At 38.6% G+C, this 21,236-nt stretch overlaps 2 protein-coding genes across 7 annotated transcripts in view; one reads left to right on the top strand and one right to left on the bottom strand.

Annotated features, from left to right (window-relative positions):
- Positions 1-764: 764 nt before the first annotated feature.
- LOC122652559 (probable histone chaperone ASF1A) lies at positions 765-13,677 on the bottom strand. Its single transcript, XM_043846342.1, has 3 exons — positions 13,380-13,677; positions 1,590-1,705; positions 765-1,431 (listed from the first exon to the last, which is right to left on the bottom strand). The coding sequence occupies exons 1-3, from the start codon at positions 13,486-13,488 to the stop codon at positions 1,072-1,074; spliced, it is 585 nt and encodes a 194-aa protein (XP_043702277.1). The 5' UTR covers positions 13,489-13,677; the 3' UTR covers positions 765-1,071.
- Positions 13,678-16,893: 3,216 nt separating this feature from the next.
- Positions 16,894-21,236, top strand: part of LOC122652557 (DNA ligase 6) — a 72,924-nt gene continuing 68,581 nt past the window's right edge. For 5 of the 6 annotated variants that reach the window (XR_006331614.1, XM_043846336.1, XM_043846337.1 and 2 more), the window contains exons 1-3: positions 16,894-19,361; positions 19,458-19,575; positions 19,713-19,794. Coding sequence is in view for 5 of the 6 variants with exons in the window: in XM_043846336.1 (XP_043702271.1) it covers positions 16,952-19,361; positions 19,458-19,575; positions 19,713-19,794 (2,610 nt within the window). In the remaining variant the exon portion in view is untranslated. The remainder of the gene's footprint in view (positions 19,362-19,457; positions 19,576-19,712; positions 19,795-21,236) is intronic. The other variant, XM_043846338.1, reaches the window with a different exon arrangement.

Raw genomic sequence — 21,236 nt, 5'->3', positions numbered from 1 at the left:
GGGGAAGGAAAGACAGCCAACTGGTTCAAGAACTAAATAAGGCTGATCCCTGTTTCAGCAAAATGCCAGTTGTCCAAAAAGTCAATCAGCATCAATAGCTTTTCAGTCTAGCCAAACAGAATCAACTAAGGAATTTTTTTTTTGGGGGGAGGGGGGTGTGCATCTCCTATCAAGGGCCCATAGGCTACTAAGGGTTGGCATCCTTACTCAAGGAAGGGCGGCCAGGGAGTAGGGGCTGTAGGAGGTGGAAGGGGGGGGGAATAACAAGATGTACGCATCAGATGGGTTGAACATGCAACCTCCCTGGACTTAGGCCAGGGCACTATTGGACTGGCAACCACCACCACACCAAGAGGCATTTCCCCAACTAGGGAATTCAATGTGCAAGTGCTATGAATTTTCCTTTTTACATTTTAATACTAAGAGGATTGCTTTGAATCTGTCAGAAATAGTTGAATAAGGTACTGAAAAGTTTCTCGACAAGACACCAACAACTGCCTAGTGCAGTTGGTGAGCCCTAGTGTGCTTCATGCCCATGCTCGCAAGGAGGTCTCGAGTTCGAGTCTCCTGGCTGGTACCTTACCCCCTCTCTAGTCCCCCCTAAAAAAAATAAAAGTTTCTCGACAAGACAGACCTAGTCCAGGATCAAATTTGAAAACTGGGATAAGAATGCACAGAGGTATGAATGTAAAATCTTTTTTTACAGACTTCCACTGGAGAATAATAGCAAATCATTTCACTAATAGACAGCACTAACAAAGAACTAAAACAAAAACAGATGTTTCACAGTTTATCATTTTGGGTTGTCTACATTAACTGAAACTCCAGAACCAGGGAAGCACACCAATGACATCAAATTAGTGAACCACGTATAGGCTTCCCAAAATAAACAATTTCATTCTACACCTCATTGAAAGTATCATAAAGGTGATACATTGTCATCTAAATGAGGTCAATTCTGAATATGCACATCAATACTAATTCATTTCAGCTGGCTATGACTTCATGCCATGTGCCTTGACAAAAAATTGAAGACAGGATTCAGCATATAGTTCTATTTGGTTGGAAGGTTCATGGTTTCTGTTTATCGGAAGACTGATCTGGTGAAGGGGGTGGCTGTTCCCCATTCTCATTGATTTCAGCAGGGTGATCAGGTAAAGGAGGTGGCTGTCCTCCATTCTCATTGGTCTCAGGGTGGAAATTGATGGGGAACTTCGTTACTCTGGGCTTGCCAGCCAATATATTTCTTTGCACCCTATCTATCAAAACCTTTTGAGGAGGTTCTTCCTTTAGCTGCTCATCATCATAATCGTTGTTCACATAGTAGCCCACTCTGATAAACTCTTGCCCCATATAAGAGCAACTCAACAGCAGCACTGTGACCCCAATGATGTCCTCCTCAGGAATCTTTGATGGATCAGGAGGATCAGCCTGGCAAAAAATTTCACAGAAGAATATAGATCAATTGTGATAGCATAGGCAAATCAGAAATATCTTCAGATTTATACACATTTTTCTCCTCCCTCATAATGGTTTGATAAGAGTCAAATTGAATGGAAATATTTGGTTTACAGATTGTTGGGATTTACCTGGAAGAGAAAGCGATAATTGCCAACATTTACAGGCCCCACAAGCACACTCTCTAATAGTTGATCACAACTCTCATCTTCAGCAGATCCCACATAGATTAATTTCCATTCCAAATCTGTATCAGAATGATCAAATCAAATATTGTTATAATCAGAAAATCATTAGAGACTGCACTCAAAGTAAACAAAATCAACCATGGAGCTACAAAGTTTGATGCTTTGATAATAGGGGAAGGGTCTCTGACCCATGGTTCAAGGAATCGGATTAGAATTGGCAAAATTTCAAATCAGCTGACCCCAATTCCGATTATGCCCGATTTTGAAACCCCTTTTTTGAATTGGCCATAAATGCACTTAGTTCTTCGTTTTTGGCCATTTTTCTTTATATTAATCAATAAAATAGTAACAAATCAATGAGACTTATTGTAGCAATATCTACAAGACTTTTGAATTAAAAAAATCACAAATTTGTGGAAATCTTTGCTTATTCTTCCCAATTCCATTTAAAGCGGAACACCTATGGAGGCCGATCCCATGTTCGCTTCCGAATTTTTTTTATCTTGCTCTAATTATAACCAAATGTATATTTTGATTGTTTCAAACTTCCAATAGCTTGCTTCCTCAGTTCTGCTGTCTTCTAGTTCTATGTTGATTTTTGATGACTTTATGTGGCTTAATATTGATTTTTTATTACTTGATGTGACTTAATATTGATTTTTGATGACTTGATGTTACTTAATATTGATTTTTTATGACTTGATGTGGCTTAAAGTTGATTTTTTATGATGAAGGTACATATTGTAGCATACTAAATAATGTTAGAAAAGAGGGGAAATAAAAAATAACACTTGGGTGCCTTGGTCGCCTAGGCGGGCGCCTTGTCGTAAGCGCTTAGATACCCTTCCACCGCCTTAGGCCGCCTTGCCAACTATGGACCTGCATAGACTAGATGGTCTCCGGTCTACACGCATTTACTGCCACATGGCAAATCAAATGAGAATGAAATTTCGTTCACATGTATACCCCAAGGTCCCCTACTCACATGTCAAGTTTCATCCCAAATGGAGTTGGCCAAGCAGAAAAATCGAAATATGACAAATCCACGACTACCAGAGGATGCGTATGCTAATAAATGGACGGCTGAAAAATACAAGGGAAAATTCCAATATGAGGGAGCACATGTGATTGAATGAGTCTGAAATTTGACACGAGGCTATTCCAGAGCATTTCTTCGATATACAGCTGCCCAAGTCATGTTACCCTTCCATGTGGCACAAATAGGTGCGCAGTCTAGATATAACAATCTGGTCTCTGGTCTGTGCAGAAGCAAACAACAAAAAGAGCAGGTTTTCTTTTCTTTTTTTTTTTTGTGCGTGCATGCATGTGTGTGTGTGATCAGTCAAATATTAAGTTCTGGATATTAACATATATTTCTGGAAATTCTAGAACATTGATATACTCATCCTGAGAATAATCCACAATCAAATCTCATGATCATAGTACGTTTGTAACTGCATTCACAGGCATCCTTTAATTTCAATGAAACAAGTATCACTTCTCCAATTCAGAGGTCAGAATAACCATTTTGCATGCCAAACCAAGACTATAATTATTCATACCTAAAATCCCTTTGCAAATCATTCCTAGTGTCTACACCTTGCATCATGTCACAGCTTTATGGTATTTTTGGTAAGGAAACCAGAAGCTCAATGAAGTGATATCAGCCATGATTCCAAAGTAAATAGAAACCAACAAGCTTTTATCATGTGTCATATCAGATGGTTATTCAATGTAGACAAAGACCTAGGATCCTTACATCATTATTGCACGTACCCCAATTACTTGATAACCTAAAGTAGATAAAGCTGAAAGGTCTATCCAGAATAAAAATGAGAAACTGGCTCAAATAGAACTGTGAAGACAAACATGCGTAAAGCAATGGAAACTGCCTATATACAGAAGTAAACTCCTTTCAAACCACAACATGTCAACATCAAAAAATAACTTGGGAACAAAAAGAAACTAACGTATGCTCTGCTAACCAGGGTGGTTCAAAATATCAACAGTTAACCAACTAGTCATTTCCATACTTAAAACATTTAACTTAGGTACTAGAGAGCTGTCACATATATGCCAGTACAGGTGTCAGAATCTCACATGGACAGAAATTGTTGATTGTCAGCCTAGGCAAGGCCCCAGAATTGGATTTGGGAAGAAGGGGTTAGACGACATTTTATTAAATATTCTAACATTAATTTCATGTTTTATGCATTGATATAAATCATGCTATGAATGTTATGGAAGAGACCTGGTGTCCTGGTTATTTACATATAGATGGTTCTAAACAAATTATTAGCATTGCCTTTAACATATTATATAGGTCCATAGGTAGTTTAAAAAATTTTATATTCACCAAGGTGCTTTTTAAAAAATAGGATGAACTTATTTTATATTTGTGTTTGTAGGGATGGGAAGTAGTAGTGGTCATAGTATTAGTTCTATAAGTATGTGCGTCCATGCTGCATTGGTCACAGCATATGTGTACACACATCGGAAACAGGTATCGCTCCTATCTTTTAGTGTACAGGTGACATGTATAGCCAGGTAGAGAACTAAGTCTTTACCAAGTCCTTCAGTCAACTGTTTTCCATATGCTACTAACTTGAGGGATTAACTTGGTATTCTGGTCCCTATTGTGCATAATTTGTTTCTTTTTGTAATGTGGGTTGACCATGTTGCATATAATTTTAAGTGAGGTAACTTATAATTATTTCCTTATCCTATTGATGCTGTTACTCTTTACCTAATGGCCTTTTGTTTGCCATTTATCTTTTCTTTAATGCACACGTGGGCGGAGAGAGGAGGAAAAGTCCTTGTAGGCTTGAAGGAAATGAGTTTAAGGTGCTTTATTAAACACTAGCAGGTAGTATGCAATATACAATATGTGATGCCAAGTGAAACAATAAATGAATACTTTCGTAAAGGAGGGTGCTTAAGCAAAGAACCAAAATGTGGTCAAGGGTCCTACTTCTCTTATATATGGCATATAATGTTTCTAATGAATATTATTCATTTTTGTGGAATATGCAATGCCTAGTGATAAACTAGTAAATGGCAAACCTAGAAAAAATCAGAACTAGTTATTGACTAGGCACCTTGCTACTTTTTTCTTCTTTTTTTTTTTTTTGTAAGAGCACCTTGCTACTTGATTTTGAGTTTTTAAACCTTGAAGTAGATAGTTAACAACAGGGGAGTACACAATTAGCGAAGTTCAGTGCGTAAGATGCCTACAGCTACTACTTTGGAAATATGAAAGTAAAAAATATATAATTATCTAAATAAACAAATACCTAGAGCTTGAACTAGCAATTAATTTCATTTATTTTCCTTAGATTACAATATTTGACCCTCGTCATTCTGATAAAGAAGGGGAGTTTTTCCTGAAAGTGATGCTTCTAAATCCAAATGTTGAAATTCAGCTTTATAAATTTAGATATTTATTGAATATGAGGAATTGCGAAAATTTCCTTAATCAAGGAGCTTAATGAAAACTTGATGCAATAAATCACCCAATGGGAACTCGTGTGTGTGTGTGAGAGAGAGAGAGAAAGAGGAATTGGGAACATTTCCTAAATCAAGGAGCTTAATGACTACTTGATGCAATAAATCAACCAATGGGAACTTCTACACTTCAAGGTACAACCAACCTGGATCATCAGGTGGAGAAGTGTGTGTGTGTGTGAGAGAGAGAGAGAGAGAGGGAGAGAGGGAGAGAGGGAGGAATTGGGAACATTTCCTAAATCAAGGAGCTTAATGACTACTTGATGCAATAAATCACCCCATGGGATGTTCTAAACTTTCAAGGTACAACCAACCTGATCATCAGTTTGATAAAGAGAGAAAACATTTACATTCCTCACAGTTGACTCGACATTAATACCCCACCCAAAACTGTGAAAGAATTGATGCAGAGGACTTTCCTCAAGAGAGTTGTGTAAAAATTGCCTCTTTAGCCAGACCCAATTTGGAAGTTCAATAATAAACAGCTGATGTGGTTCAGCCTTGTGGAACCTCTGATACAAAGGTCTCCCTCTCCCCTCCCCCCCCCCCCCCCGGTTCTCTTTTTCTTAACATAGCCAATAAACCTCTTTAATCTAATCTCCAATTAAATCACTTAAATCTGAATCACTATATCTTTTCTCCTTCCACTTACTTAGGAAACTAAACTGTCCACCCCATCTTCTCTTCCCATCCTATAAATATTGAATCCTAAAAAAATCCCGTCTCATTCAAACTAAGAGCATTTCTTTGTTTAGAAAGGTAGGCAACAACAAAAAAGGAAACTTTTAATCTTTTATAACTTAAAACTTTAAAATGCATAAAAGAGAAATATAAAAAGAAACTTTTTCCATTTATCACCTACTTTTGATACTAATCATTGTAATATTTTCCAACAAGACAAAATTTCTCCCTTCCCCAACCTTCGGACCCAAGGAAATGCAAAACACACACACACACGGCGTTTCAATTGTTGATCCTTCTATCAACAATACTTTATAAAGAGTAGTGATCAAATTGTACTATACTGTCTTTTCCACTTCGCAGTTTACAAACAATGGGCATGCCAAAACAACTTTTTTAGTAAAATAATAGTTATAAAGCAATCCCATAGTAGACATATCATTGAACCAAAAGATATCCAAAACACCTCAAAAAGAGAGGCCCATGAGAGAGAAAGAGAGAGAAAACAGAACTCATGCACGCATGCTCATGCTCTCCCCCCCCCCTACACACACACACACATGGTGTTCTGTTTCTGTATCCTTTTCTTATCAACATTTTATAGAAAAAAAATTGTTTTAAACTCAGATTTTCCATAACACCACTTTCCTATCTCACATTTTGTCAACAATAGGTTGGCCAGACCACTTATTTCAGTTCAACTATAATTAAAGGCAATCCTGTATGGAAATTTTCATCGAATTACTAGTCTAGTTAGTAAACCCATCAATCCCTAAATCCACTTCAACATAACTGCTCTCTTCGATTAAATTCGGTCCCTCCAGATTGTCCACGTGTCAAGTTCCCTGTCCACCTCTCTGTGTCTTTCAATATTAATGCATTATCCAAGATTTTTTTATGTAGGTTCATCATAGAAATTGGCTTATTTCTTTAGAAATAGACCTAGGGTTGGGTTATATACATGTTGGGCCTTTGTTCCCAAGGGTTTTCTATGTATTAGGCCACTTTAATGAGCCTAAACTAGGGGTACATAGGTTGCATACAGGATTAGCCCAATACTTAGTTTATTTTTATGTTTTTTAATTGAACTGGTTCAAATTGGTTACATCCAATTGGTTCAATTTAAGTGATCATGTGACTTGGTTAAGTGGTCATGTGATGTAAGTTGGGCTGAATTAGGACTCTATAAGTCCAGCCATATTTTGAGTCTATTTCCTTTAGTATTCTAGTTTCCTAATCAATTTAAGTTACCTAATAGGTTAGGGATAGGGTTAGGCCTTTCCTTTTTAGTGTCTAAGTCTATTTTTAAGTCTTCTATATAAGTTTGTAGGGGAAGCCAGCATTGAATACGAATTTTGATTAATAAAAACTCAACGTTATGCTTGCTGCCTTTGTTGCTGCTATTGCTCCCTTATGTGAGTGTTGCCTTGTGGATCTCAAGGTGCTAGGGTGAGTGGACTCTCACGACTCCTTGCGCCTGTCCAGTACCAAGAGGTTCTTCTTCTTCTACAATCAAGCTTCTTCAAGCTGCTACTGCTGCTGCTGCCTCTGAAGGAGATCAAACTAGTAAGTAATCTTAGTTTCCTACATATATCCTTCCCCCCTTCATCCTCTAACCTAATCCACACACACCATCCATCCATCAAACCCTAATTTCCATTAAACCTGCAACTCCTACCTTAACTAGGACTCCTTCATAATTTCAGATCTGTCCATCAATTCCAAACCAAACTTCTAGCCTATATCCCCACACCTCTCCCCACACTCAATCCAAAATCCAGCTCATAACTCCCACTTTATCCCCTCCATTCCTCCACTCCATTAAACCTAAAACCTGCAACTCAATTCTGTCCAGAATTGCAGAATTTTAAATCCTTCCCAAACCCTATTATTTATATGCCATAAAGGCACCCTAGACCTACACATTAAAACCTCATAAACCCCATTGTCATTGTCCAACCCTAACCCTAGTTTTTGCCCTAAATTAGTGAACCCTAACCCAATCGGCCAACCCTTGTGTGTGACCTCATTACCCTGGCTCCTAGTGGGACTACTCCTACCTAGGACTACATCAAGTGGTATCGAGCCACGGATGAGCATGGCCAGCCCATTACCTCTGTCTCCATCGATTGCTTGAACAAAATTCTGGAGATGCTTCAATTTCATGCTGGTCAAAGGGCTATAAGTGAAACGTTGCGGCCAATTGAGCAACACCAAACTACTCCGATGAGAGGAACAAAGAACATACCAATGGAAAAGGACATATATCAATTACACTCTCAAGTTCACCGACCTCATAGAAGGCACAGGGAAGAAAGGTACTCACAAGGAATACAGGTATAGAGAATACAAATTTTCATTGCCAAAGGAAGTTGAAGATAAAGATGAAGTAATAATGAATTGTGACGAAAAAGAAGAGACCATGTTTGAAGCTTCAAAGATGGAAGTTCAAAGTGTAAAAGATTCTACTGAAGAGGTATACATTGAAGAGAACAAAGTAAACAAAGCTGAAATAGTAGAAGATGAAAAGTTGATTGAGAGCATTCCAAAGGAAAACAATGACCTTCAAGATGTTGTTCTTAAAGAGGTGGAGCTTATGTCTCACACATTAGATGAGAAGATTGCTAACACTGAAGGCTCTATGGACGAAACATTGACATGCCGCTGATTCAAAGAAAGAACACATAGAGTTTGTTATGCCACCATGGTTCTTCAAGAGAAAGCTCCACGCATTGAAGACTTTATCCCCAATGTTCCTGCCTCATTGGAATTTTGTTTGGGGATGGTCAAAGCTGCTAATCACATGTTGATTCCCCCCCATCACTGAAATTCGAGGACGAATTTTTTCAAGTTGGGGAGAGTTGATGCAGGTTCATCATAGAAATTTATTTCTTTAGAAATAGGCCTAGGGTTGGGTTATATACATGTTGGGCCTTTGTTCCCAAGGGTTTTCTATGTATTAGGCCACTTTAATGAGCCTAAACTAGGGGTACATAGGTTGCATACAGGATTAGCCCAATACTTAGTTTATTTTTATGTTTTTTAATTGAACTGGTTCAAATTGGTTACATCCAATTGGTTCAATTTAAGTGATCATGTGACTTGGTTAAGTGGTCATGTGATGTAAGTTGGGCTGGATTAGGACTCTATAAGTCCAGCCATGTTTTAAGTCTATTTCCTTTAGTATTCTAGTTTCCTAGTCAGTTTAAGTTACCTAATAGGTTAGGGATAGGGTTAGGCCTTTCCTTTTTAGTGTCTAAGTCTATTTTTAAGTCTTCTATATAAGTTTGTAGGGGAAGCCAGCATTGAATACGAATTTTGATTAATAAAAACTCAACGTTATGCTTGTTGCCTTTGTTCCTTATTGCTCCCTTATGTGAGTGTTGCCTTGTGGATCTCAGGTCTTGGTGAGTGGACTCTCACGACTCCTTGCGCTGTCCGATGGGAGGTTCTTCTTCTTCTACAATCGAGCTTCTTAAGTCGCTCTGCTCGCTCTGCCTCAAGGAGATCAAAATAGTAAGTAATCTTAGTTTCTTACATATATCCTTCCCCTCTTCATCCTCTAACCTAATCCACACCCCCCTCCATCCATCAAACCCTAATTTCCATTAAACCTGCAACTCCTACCTTAACTAGGACTCCTTCATAATTTCAGATCTGTCCATCAATTCCAAACCAAACTTCTAGCCTATATCCCCACACCTCTCCCCACACTCAATCCAAAATCCAGCTCATAACTCCCACTTTATCCCCTCCATTCCTCCACTCCATTAAACCTAAAACCTGCAACTCAATTCTGTCCAGAATTGCAGAATTTTAAATCCTTCCCAAACCCTATTATTTATATGCCATAAAGGCACCCTAGACCTACACATTAAAACCTCATAAACCCCATTGTCATTGTCCAACCCTAACCCTAGTTTTTGCCCTAAATTAGTGAACCCTAACCCAATCGGCCAACCCTTGTGTGTGACCTCATTACCCTGGCTCCTAGTGGGACTACTCCTACCTAGGACTACATCAAGTGGTATCAGAGCCATGGATGAGCATGGCCAGCCCATTACCTCTGTCTCCATCGACTGTTTGAACAAAATTCTGGAGATGCTTCAGCAATTTCATGCTGGTCAAAGGGCTATAAGTGAAACGTTGCAGCGAATTGAGCAACACCAAACTACTCCAGTAAGGAACAGCAACATACCAATGGAAAAGGACATATATCAATTACACTCTCAAGTTCACCGACCTCATAGAAGGCACAGGGAAGAAAGGTACTCACAAGGAATACAAGTATAGAGAATACAAATTTTCATTGCCAAAGGAAGTTGAAGATAAAGATGAAGTAACAATGAATTGTGACGAAAAAGAAGAGACCATGTTTGAAGTTTCAAAGATGGAAGTTCAACGTGTAGAAGATTCTACTGAAGAGGTATACATTGAAGAGAACAAAGTAGACAAAGCTGAAATAGTAGAAGATGAAAAGTTGATTGAGAGCATTCCAAAGGAAAACAATGACCTTCAAGATGTTGTTCTTGAAGAGGTGGAGCTTGTGTCTCACGCATTAGATGAGAAGATTGCTAACACTGAAGGCTCTATGGACGAAACATTGACAGTTGCTGCTGATTCAAAGAAAGAACACATAGAGTTTGTTATGCCACCATGGTTCTTCGAAGAGAAAGCTCCACGCATTGAAGACTTTATCCCCAATGTTCCTGCCTCATTGGAATTTTGTTTGGGGATGGTCAAAGCTGCTAATCACATGTTGATTCCCCCCCATCACTAAAATTCGAGGACGAATTTTTTCAAGTTGGGGAGAGTTGATGCAGGTTCATCATAGAAATTTATTTCTTTAGAAATAGGCCTAGGGTTGGGTTATATACATGTTGGGCCTTTGTTCCCAAGGGTTTTCTATGTATTAGGCCACTTTAATGAGCCTAAACTAGGGGTACATAGGTTGCATACAGGATTAGCCCAATACTTAGTTTATTTTTATGTTTTTTAATTGAACTGGTTCAAATTGGTTACAGCCAATTGGTTCAAATTAAGTGATCATGTGACTTGGTTAAGTGGTCATGTGATGTAAGTTGGGCTGGATTAGGACTCTATAAGTCCAGCCATGTTTTGAGTCTATTTCCTTTAGTATTCTAGTTTCCTAGTCAGTTTAAGTTACCTAACAGGTTAGGGATAGGGTTAGGCCTTTCCTTTTTAGTGTCTAAGTCTATTTTTAAGTCTTCTATATAAGTTTGTAAGGGAAGCCAGCATTGAATACGAATTTTGATTAATAAAAACTCAACGTTATGCTTGCTGCCTTTGTTGCTGCTATTGCTCCCTTATGTGAGTGTTGCCTTGTGGATCTCAAGGTGCTAGGGTGAGTGGACTCTCACGACTCCTTGCGCCTGTCCAGTACCAGGAGGTTCTTCTTCTTCTACAATCGAGCTTCTTCAAGCTGCTACTGCTGCTGCTGCCTCTAAAGGAGATCAAAATAGTAAGTAATCTTAGTTTCTTACATATATCCTTCCCCTCTTCATCCTCTAACCTAATCCACACCCCCCTCCATCCATCAAACCCTAATTTCCATTAAACCTGCAACTCCTACCTTAACTAGGACTCCTTCATAATTTCAGATCTGTCCATCAATTCCAAACCAAACTTCTAGCCTATATCCCCCACACCTCTCCCCACACTCATTCCAAAATCCAGCTCATAACTCCCACTTTATCCCCTCCATTCCTCCACTCCATTAAACCCAAAACCTGCAACTCAATTCTGTCCAAAATTGCAGAATTTTAAAACCTTCCCAAACCCTATTATTTATATGCCATAAAGGCACCTTAGACCTGCACATTAAAACCCCATAAACCCCATTGTCATTGTCCAACCCTAACCCCAGTTTTTGCCCTAAATTAGTGAACCCTAACCCAATCGGCCAACTCTTTTGTGTGACCTCATTACCCTAGCTCCTAGTGGGACTACTCCTACCTAGGACTACATCATTTTTGCTAACACAGATATATTCTTTTTTAAGTCTACCATTAGAGTGTCTTATTTGTCTGCATTAATGGCATAGCTTGACTTCTCACTCCTTTTTTTTCAAGTCGTAATGATCTCTTTAATGAGAATAAGAGACCGAATATTTTAGTTTCCCCCTACTACATCAAATGGTGGCCTATCAATGACATCCATCACATAGGTAAGTATCCCTAATTTTGAACAAATTTTGGATCTAAAGAGACCACACAACTGATAAATGGCTGCAACGTGGTTTCTTAAACACAAGGAATAAATGAAGAAAGACAACGCCTACCATATTTTACTGTATTACTGGGATACATAATAGGTTGTAATTTACTAAATGTGATGATATAGAGCTTATTTTGACTTGTGTGTATTTGTTCTTTTTGGGAGTCATTGCAACTTATTTGAGGGTTTTAAGAGAGAGGTGTACTCTCTAGTGCAGCACGCTCTTCACACAATTGGTATTCTGGTGACTCATCATGCCAACTCTTTGTTCAGATATGTCCTACATAGATATTTATTCGGAGATTGGGCTCTAATAATTGATTCCCTGATAATTGTGGACCAACCAATCATTATGTGGATCCACTCTAAAGAAGATTTTGAGTACGTCGATTTCAATGGCTGTTAATTGCGAACCCGTGGCCATCAAATGAGGACGATAGGGATCACTGGGTAAGATGCACTAGTATTGTAAACAGGGTTCTTATGGAAGAGCAATTCTTCCAGAGCAGAGCTTCTTTCTCTCTGGACTGGCCTGCAGTTCTCCATATGAAATGGAGGAGATACCCCATGTTATTGGTTGGTGTTGCTGACAATTTAGCAAGAGAGGGCATGGTCCAGCCAAGACTCTATTATGGGATGCACAAATATATCTATGTTTTAATGATTAAATGCAAAAATGAAGAACATGTTTCCATTAAACCCCCATCACAAGTGAATGGTTCTGATATTATATTAAACATCACAATTTCAGATCCATACTGTCACTGCCTCATTCAATTTGCATCTCTATGGCCACCGTTCATTACGATCCATTACCCGTAAGAATAACTCTTTCCTCGAAGATAAGAGTATCAATCGGGTATCCAAAAGGAAGCTGATTCCCCTTAAAGATTTGTGTCATATTAGGCAAGAAATGCAAACCTGTGCTCATGCTTTTAGAGGGCGGGAAAAAAAAAAAAAAAAACTGATACTAAACCTTTCCCAATATCAAAATAAAATAATAAAAATAAACACACACACACACAAAAAACTCGATGCTCTGAAACCTGCGACAACATCAGATATCTGTTTCCCACAAATTCAAAATCTCATTTCTACTGCATTAATAAAGTAATTAGATATCTACAAGAGATAAAGCAAATCACTAAAACTTGTTTTGGGGGGGGGGGCACAACCGGTGACATTCCGTAAACCCTATTTGTACACATAAACCAAGAAAACTAAATCAGACTGCATAAACTGATACGCATTTGAATACAAGAGGAAGAAGCAATCTTCCTTAAAAAGAAAGAAAGAATGAACAAGTAATACCGTCTTTGAGAGGAATCAAGCATTCATAAGAGATCTCGAACTGAAAGGGATTGAGAAACGCCGCCGGATTATCCAAGACCGCAACGTTCGTAATGTTCACGGCACTCATCGCCTTGAAACGGAAGCGAACGCTGCAATTGATACGATCGATAAATCACTGGAAACCCTAGTATGCACAAAATTCATCGAAGCCAAGCACCGCCCACGGATTCATTCATATAAAAACTACAAAGGATGAACAGCAGACGAAGGCGTCGAAATAACAAGGAAATCGAAGACGGGAAAGGAAGTTTGTGTTCTTCGCTTCGCTGTTCTTGTGTTCGCCCATTACGCTTCATAAATGAGTGTGTACGGACAACGGGAAAGAGATTGCGGTTTACTGGCGGTAGCCGGTCAGAGCGGGAGAGGGAATGAAAAATACAGTTTGGCGGGAGATTTTGAACATTTGTTATGTACGGCGGAGAGGCGGCAGAGCTCGAGATCTCTTACGAGTGCTTGATTCGTCTCACAGATCTAGTAGTCGCCGGTTCGACTCGGATACAGCGTCTTTGCGAAGAAAGGGTAAGGATGCGTACATTATGTTATGACCAGGGTTTTAAAAATCTGTAATTAGCAATCGGAACTGTGAATCGGTTGTAATCAATCTTAATTTTCACGAATCAGATATGGTCGATTCACACCAAAAACCTTTGAAATTTTCTGGTTTTAGACCAGAGGACCGATTCGATTTTAGGGTTCTGGAACACCGATTTTCCCGAGCCAATGCCCGATTCTGTGTTTTAAAACCCTATGGTTACGACAGACTCCCTATATCCTGCAGGAGTCATAGCTCGAGTCAATAACTCCCCTCTCTCTCTCTCTTTGAAACGGATTTCTTACTCCCTCCAAGTGTACAAAATCAAATTTGTCCAAAATGGTTCAATGTTTGACAATTAAATTATGGATCAAGTTCTTATGTAAGAGCCATGGTTTTAAAAAATGGTCAAGCGTATCAGCCATCTACATCGGTATTGGTTGTGTTGTTTGATATTGTAACAGTGGAACGGTTCTAACTAGTGGTAAATTTGTTCAAAAATATTTTTTAATTAAAATTAAAGATAAAATCGTCTTGACCCAACACCACCAATTTGTATCGAGATTGATAGCTATTTCAGTACCGCTTTTTTAAAACCATGATAAGAATGTGCTTGACAATGGTCAATTTAAAATATACATCGCATTGGTAATATACCCAGATAATAAACAAAATAAGAAAAATCAAATATGCTAGAATTCACACCTTTGGCATTACCATAAGCAAAAAAAAAAAATCATAGAATAAAGCTATGTAGGAAAAGATCCAACTATAATAAGGGTTTCACCTTTATCTTTGCCATCAACAAGAAAACCTACATAGGGTACATAGGGGAACATCTGACTAGTGACTAGTAGAAATGTTATCTTCCCAAAAACATTCCACATTACATCATATCCCACAAAATCTAGATGGTGGTCCACAAGAAAGGATGTGGAAGATTTTGCCGTTTCTTTGCTTGGATATCTGCCATCACATTTGCTTGGTGAACGTTATGATAGATCTTATAGGAAAGTGATCACACGTAGAATTGGAGAGCAATCCTTCTTGCATGGAAGAATCACAGAATCTTGAAAGATTTAATTGCCATCTGAATCAGACTATATCCAAAGTCTTTGAATACGCTTACTCTTGGCGGTCATTTCCATTTTAAGAACAAAGACCTCAAATTCTGTATATAGTCTTGAGTGAACATCCAGGAAGTTGGAGAAGGACCATAAGAGAACATCATTCGAATTTCAAAATATTCCGCTAACATCGATTCTACTTAAATTTTCTAGTGAGCATTCATCAATATTAAACTTATACATATGTTCAAACGGTTTACACCAAAACACTTACAATATGGTTGGGGTGTTTGATAGTGCAGATGAAATATCAACAAACTTTGATGGTCTTAAGATCATCAATGATTTTGGCAAACACTTGATTCGTTACAAATCGCAATATCTCTCATGTCATTTATGGAAAATTCTTTATTCAAAACTATGTTATGAAATGAGTCAAAAATCAAAATAAGCATAAGCAATGTTTTGAAAAGAAAATATCTTTCAATTTAAAACTTATAACTCTTTGAAATTCTTTTGGAGTCCAATCACTAAACAAATTTGGAAATTTCTGCATATCTTTTCATATTTCGTCTTGACCAAATAGCATGGGCAATAATTACAAAGCTTACCATAAAAAAAATCTTTAATTTTAGAAGAGTTTAACCTTATGTTTGTGTTTGAATTTGTGTAATTTACTTCTCTCGATCTCATAGTTCTGTCGATTACATTATTTAGTATCAAAGCTTTGGAGGAGATGATGGACAAGATTCCAACTGGTCGTTTCACCTCCTTCAATGATTGAACACACCACTGGTTTTTGATGAATACCTGGATGACGAATCCGTCACAGATGGTGCTTCCAACTTGCTTGAACCAGTTCTTACGACATTTTTTATTCCAATTTCTTTTGAAAGTTTTTATATTGGTTTTGCAGGATACTAAAGTTTGAAGAAAGTGCTTGACGATCCATATCTGGAGATGTTTTCACTCTCATCTCATCATATACTTATGCAAGCTATGAGCCTCATCAAGAAATCTGATTTGAATATAAAACTTGTAATTCTATTTTCATTAATAAATCAAATACTATACTGAAGAAAATTTTAAATCTAGTACAAGCCCTAAATGGAGATCTTAGATTTCCATTTGATCCCGGTGGAGTTGGAGTGCTTTTGGGTAGGACAAGAATTCGAGGACGATTTCTTTTAAAGAAGGAAAGAATGATGCTGGCCATGCCCGCACCCATGTGGTTGACCCTAACCAGCTTTATACTCGAATGGACCATAGTCACACTCTTAGAAGATACAAAGGGACTTCAAGAAAAATTGGCCCAAGTCTCTTAAGTCTCATGTAAGTAGGATCCATCCCATTAATCAACAACAATTTCAATCAACAATTTTGGGTCAACATTACGATGACACTTGTACTAATTCTGATGGAATTAGACCCTAGACCTTATATTATGAAAAGGTTTAAGAATGCATGAAGAGTATTTAAGGAAACAAAACAGAGTCATGGATGCACGCTGAAGGCACTCGAGGTGCGTGCCCGGATGCTCCCAGCCATTGGATGCGCGCTGGAGAGGATCCAGGTCATGGGATAATATGTTATCACCAATTGAAAGCATACACATAAGAGTAGAGGGCCTGGGCATTAGCCCAAACCCAGTCCGAATTCAAGTTCAGTTATGTACTTGCGTTTTGGGCCTAGCCTATAACTCGGTCGTATTTTTGGTAAAAAAATTGGGTTGATTCAAACCGGGGTTGAATAGGCCGAATCTATCTTACACAACAAGGTCCGGAGCTACTGCCGGCATTAACCGTAACCGTCACCGTCGCAGAAGGTCCTAATTTGGCGCCACAGAGCTCCTGGTTTGGCGACAGATAAATGAACTATCGTCTCCAGCTCCCCTCTCAGCCTCTGCGTCCTTTTCCTGTTACCGATCCGAAATGAAAAACCCTGATTCTATGGCGACCAAAACCCTAGCCCTGAATTCTTCCAACCTCTTCCTCGATTCTTACAGAGCTTTCTCACAGCATTCTCCTCAAACCTCCCATCCTTCGTCCTTCACCCTGCTCTCACAAGGATCTTCTCTCCCTCCCGTTCCTGCGGATTTCCCTCAATCCAAGATCATTCCAAGAACACGCTTCATCGTCGATGGGTTCCGTCATTCCGGTGATTACTCTGTTTCTTACTTCCTCTCGCACTTTCATTCTGACCATTACACTGGTTTAAACTCCAGCTGGTCAAGAGGCGTCATTTTCTGCTCGGAAACCACAGCTCGACTTCTCGTTGAATCTTTAAAAGTGTCTAATTCGTTTGTCGTCTCGTTGTCGCTCGGTGAAACAGTTCTTATCGACGGTTGTACAGTGACACTCATCGATGCTAATCACTGCCCTGGTGCGGTTCAGTTCTTGTTCCGGATACCGGGACTGCAGGGCAAGGACGAGAGGTATGTACATACTGGGGATTTCCGGTTCTCTAATTCGATGAAGCAAGAACCATTGCTTAGTGGATACACTGGCGCGGATGCCATTTTCTTGGATACTACATATTGCAATCCCAAATTTGTTTTTCCCTCACAAGATGATTCAGTCGACTATATAGTCAGGGCAATTGAAAGAATTAGACTCGAAAACAAGGGCCTTGTGAAGTCTGTGTTGTTTCTTATTGCTACTTATGTGCTTGGGAAAGAGAGGATTCTTGTTGAGATCGCACGAAGATGTAACTGCGTGATACATGTGGACAGTAGGAAAATGGCAGTTCTGTGCGTTTTAGGGTTCGGTGAATCTGGGATTTTTACGGAGGATGATTCGGCTACAGACGTTCATGTGGTTGGCTGGAATATATTGGGTGAGACTTGGCCTTATTTTCGACCTAATTTTGCTAAAATTAAGGAGATTATGACTGAGAAGGGTTATTTGAAGGCCGTTGGATTTGTCCCTACAGGATGGATGTATGAAGCAAAACGAGACGGATTTGCAGTTAGGACCAAGGATTCTTTTGAAATTCATTTGGTGCCATACAGTGAACATTCAAGTTATGATGAATTGAGAGAGTACGCGAGGTTTTTGAGACCAAAGTGTGTTATTCCAACAGTAGGTTCGGAAATTGAGAAACTTGATAGCAAACATGTTATTGAAATGCGGAAGCATTTTGCTGGATTGGTTGATGAGACCGCAAATAAACAAGACTTCTTGATGAGTTTCCACTGGAGGTCCCGGACCAGGGACGAAGGCGGTGAAATTGGCATCAGCATTAACTCTGAAAGGGGACTAGACAAAGATGATGAGGTTAAGTCAACAGGAAAGCCTTTGGAAGGACTCGATAATACTGATTCAAGGTTTGGCTTGGATTCATCATCTTCCCTGCAAGAGCCTAGTTCACGGGATCTGAATGTGGCAAGTGATAAAGATACGGAGGAGATGATTCAAGAGCTTCGTGATTGTTTGCCTGTCTGGATTACTCGAGATCAGATGTTAGCACTGCTTGGTGGCTCTGGTGGTAACATTGTAGATGCAGTTTCTGAGTTTTATGAACGTGAAACAGAATTCCGTGAACAGGTAATTGCTTTTAGTGGCTCTGCTGCTACTCAGGCAAGTTCTACATCAATTCCTGAAATAGAATCTAACGGGGTCACTGCTCTTGGAAGTAAAAAGAGCACTCTAAGCTCAGCAAGTAATTCTGAAGTATTTTCTGAACTTGAATCAAATAAGGGTACCCCTTGTGGAAATAAAGCGAGCACTTTAGTTCAAGAAAAGAAGTCACCACACATGAAGCATTCAATTAAGAATACCATCTCTCCGAAGAAAAGGGCTATGGGCTCTTTGAATAAGTCAAACAAAAAGCCAAACAAAAAAGCAAAGGGCGGTTCAACAATGGAATCTTCTAGCTCTAGATCAAAACAAACAACAATTACAAAGTTTTTCAATAAACTTGGGACTGATGCTTCGCAAGTTGCTAGGATTTGTAGTGCCGCGGCTGAACAATGCCCCACTAGCACAAACTTGTTGCCAATTGATGCTATTGAATCATACAAAGAAGAAGTAGATCAATTTCTTCAGCTAGTAAATGGCAGTGTGTCAAGAAGCAATGCTACTTCTTTCCTGGAGAAGGCTAAAGGAGATGTTAATTTGGCTCTGGATATATATTACTGTGGTTCTAGTGGTGACCTTCGAGCTGGTACTCATTCAGTTCAAACTCAACACTGTGTTAGTACTCCTTCTGCTGGGAAAGAAGCTGAATCATCCGAGGAAACAAAAAATACTCCAAGCTTGTTCATGCAGGGGCTTTCAACTGGGGACAGTACTGCATCTTTTGTGTCTTTACCTTTGGAAAAATATTCCCCCGTTGAGCACGGTTTGTGTTCCCATAGTTTCTTTCATCCAATTGAAAAACACCACATAGAGTAGAAAAAATTGTCTGTAATCTTGCTTTCCTGATGGCCATTTGCAGCATGCTGGAATAGTGGACAGTCTGCACCATATTTACATCTTGCACGCACTTTCAATTTGGTTGAAGGGGAAAGAGGCAAGATAAAAGCTATTGGTATTCTGTGCAACATGTTCCGAAGGTTTGATGACATGGATTTCATTTTCTTGTTTTATTCTTTTAGTTTTCATTGATATGGAATTGTAAATGCAAGTCCACTTTAGTAGTATTAATGTATTTCAAGCTGATTGTTTGCTTGCGATGCCTCTGGTGACACAGTTTGCTTGCCTTATCACCAGAAGATGTGCTTCCTGCCATTTATCTGTGCACAAATAAGATTGCTGCTGACTATGAAAATATGGTTAGTTTATAACCATCTTAACCTGTAAAAAGTGAATGCGTTTATGTCCATTGTTACATGATAATATTTCCCTTCTACTATAAAATCATTTTTTATACCACTCTGACGAGCATCACTCTACCTTTCTTGTAGTTTTTTTTTGTATTTTTATGCAGTGGTGAGAAGGAAAGATGTATCAAAATATTTAGAACTTGTTGAATCTTGACCAATGCCATTGTGACCTTAAATTTCAACCTCTCATTGTTCACATTTTTACAGCCTTCTTTTGACTTGTAGTGTGCAGACAGAGGTCCAAATAAATCTTTTTTATTGACCTAGTGTATGATGGAATCATGGAAATGTGGCAACTGATTGTCTTTCTTTTGAATTTGGGGTGTAAGGTTTTGTCGGGATAACACTTAGAAAGTTGGTCTTTAAATAGGCTGAATAAATAAGATTATCTAAGGTTTTATTAAGAAAAAATGCATAGGGCTTGTTGATTGGTGTAGTTAGCCTTTCTTGAACTCAAGACCACAAGAACTAGGACTAAATAAGTGATGGATGGACAATTTTGAAGCTTTTCCATCCCAAAATATAAATAACAAACAATGGATGTGAACAGTACATAATCAATAACTCATTCTATTGGATGCAATATTTGGCAAACTCTTTAATGGCCCAGCCAAAACTAGGGGCTTCAAGATGTTTGTTTTGTTGGCAAAACATCCTCTGTTCTTAGTTTTGTAAGTTGTTTGTTTTATCTTATATATATATATATATATATGTCATGTCTCTTTCCCATTAGTTCCTTGATAGCTACAGAAATATAAAATCTAGGTATAGCTCACCAAATTTGGAAGTAGGAGAGATAGAATTAGGATGACAAAGTTGAGTCAAACAGCCGTGGAGCGAGAACCAGTATAGTTGCATTACTATTTTAAATCTTGGTGATAAAAATCTCTTGAGAAGCAAATTGATCGTGGAGTTGCATCCACTGTAAATGAAAGGAGAATGCTCACAAATTAATCTAGAAGTTAATTGTTTCTAAATTGAGGGAATACATGGAGTACATATTTCTCGGGTTTCGACTGAAACCTGGCCATAACCCTGTAGGTTTTGGCTGATGGATTCCATAGGGTATTTCGGTGGTCAAATGGCCATATTTTGTTTGCAATCTTCAAGGAAAACCTAATTAAGCATCTCTATACATAATGAAACCTTTAGATTGTTAAAAAAAAAGGGCCCAAAATGCTAGTTTGGTTTTGTACCCTATGTTGGTAGTGTATAACTTACCTTGATGTATACTTTCTCAAATAGCCTATGTTATACATAATTTAGTACTAGAACACATAAAAAACTAAAATATGCATTACAAATGAAGAAATGCTATTTAATATTACAATATATCAAAGTGTTTCTAATGCAGAATCGATTTTCCAGGGAAGAACCAGTGGGAGATCAAT

Source organism: Telopea speciosissima, chromosome 2 (assembly GCF_018873765.1).
Source record: "Telopea speciosissima isolate NSW1024214 ecotype Mountain lineage chromosome 2, Tspe_v1, whole genome shotgun sequence".
NCBI lineage: Eukaryota > Viridiplantae > Streptophyta > Magnoliopsida > Proteales > Proteaceae > Telopea > Telopea speciosissima.
The sequence above is the reverse complement of the archived record's forward strand: the minus strand, read 5'-3'. Positions and strand labels throughout refer to the sequence as shown.

What these genes read in the sequence shown, in the direction of transcription:
- LOC122652559 (XM_043846342.1), bottom strand. Translation starts at nt 13,488, where the DNA reads ATGAGTGCCGTGAACATTACGAACGTTGCGGTCTTGGATAATCCGGCG. An exon ending in CTTGATTCCTCTCAAAGACG is followed by an intron (nt 1,706 to 13,379) that starts GTATTACTTGTT and finishes ATTCTGATACAG; the next exon opens with ATTTGGAATGGAAATTAATC. An exon ending in ATTATCGCTTTCTCTTCCAG is followed by an intron (nt 1,432 to 1,589) that starts GTAAATCCCAAC and finishes ATTTTTTGCCAG; the next exon opens with GCTGATCCTCCTGATCCATC.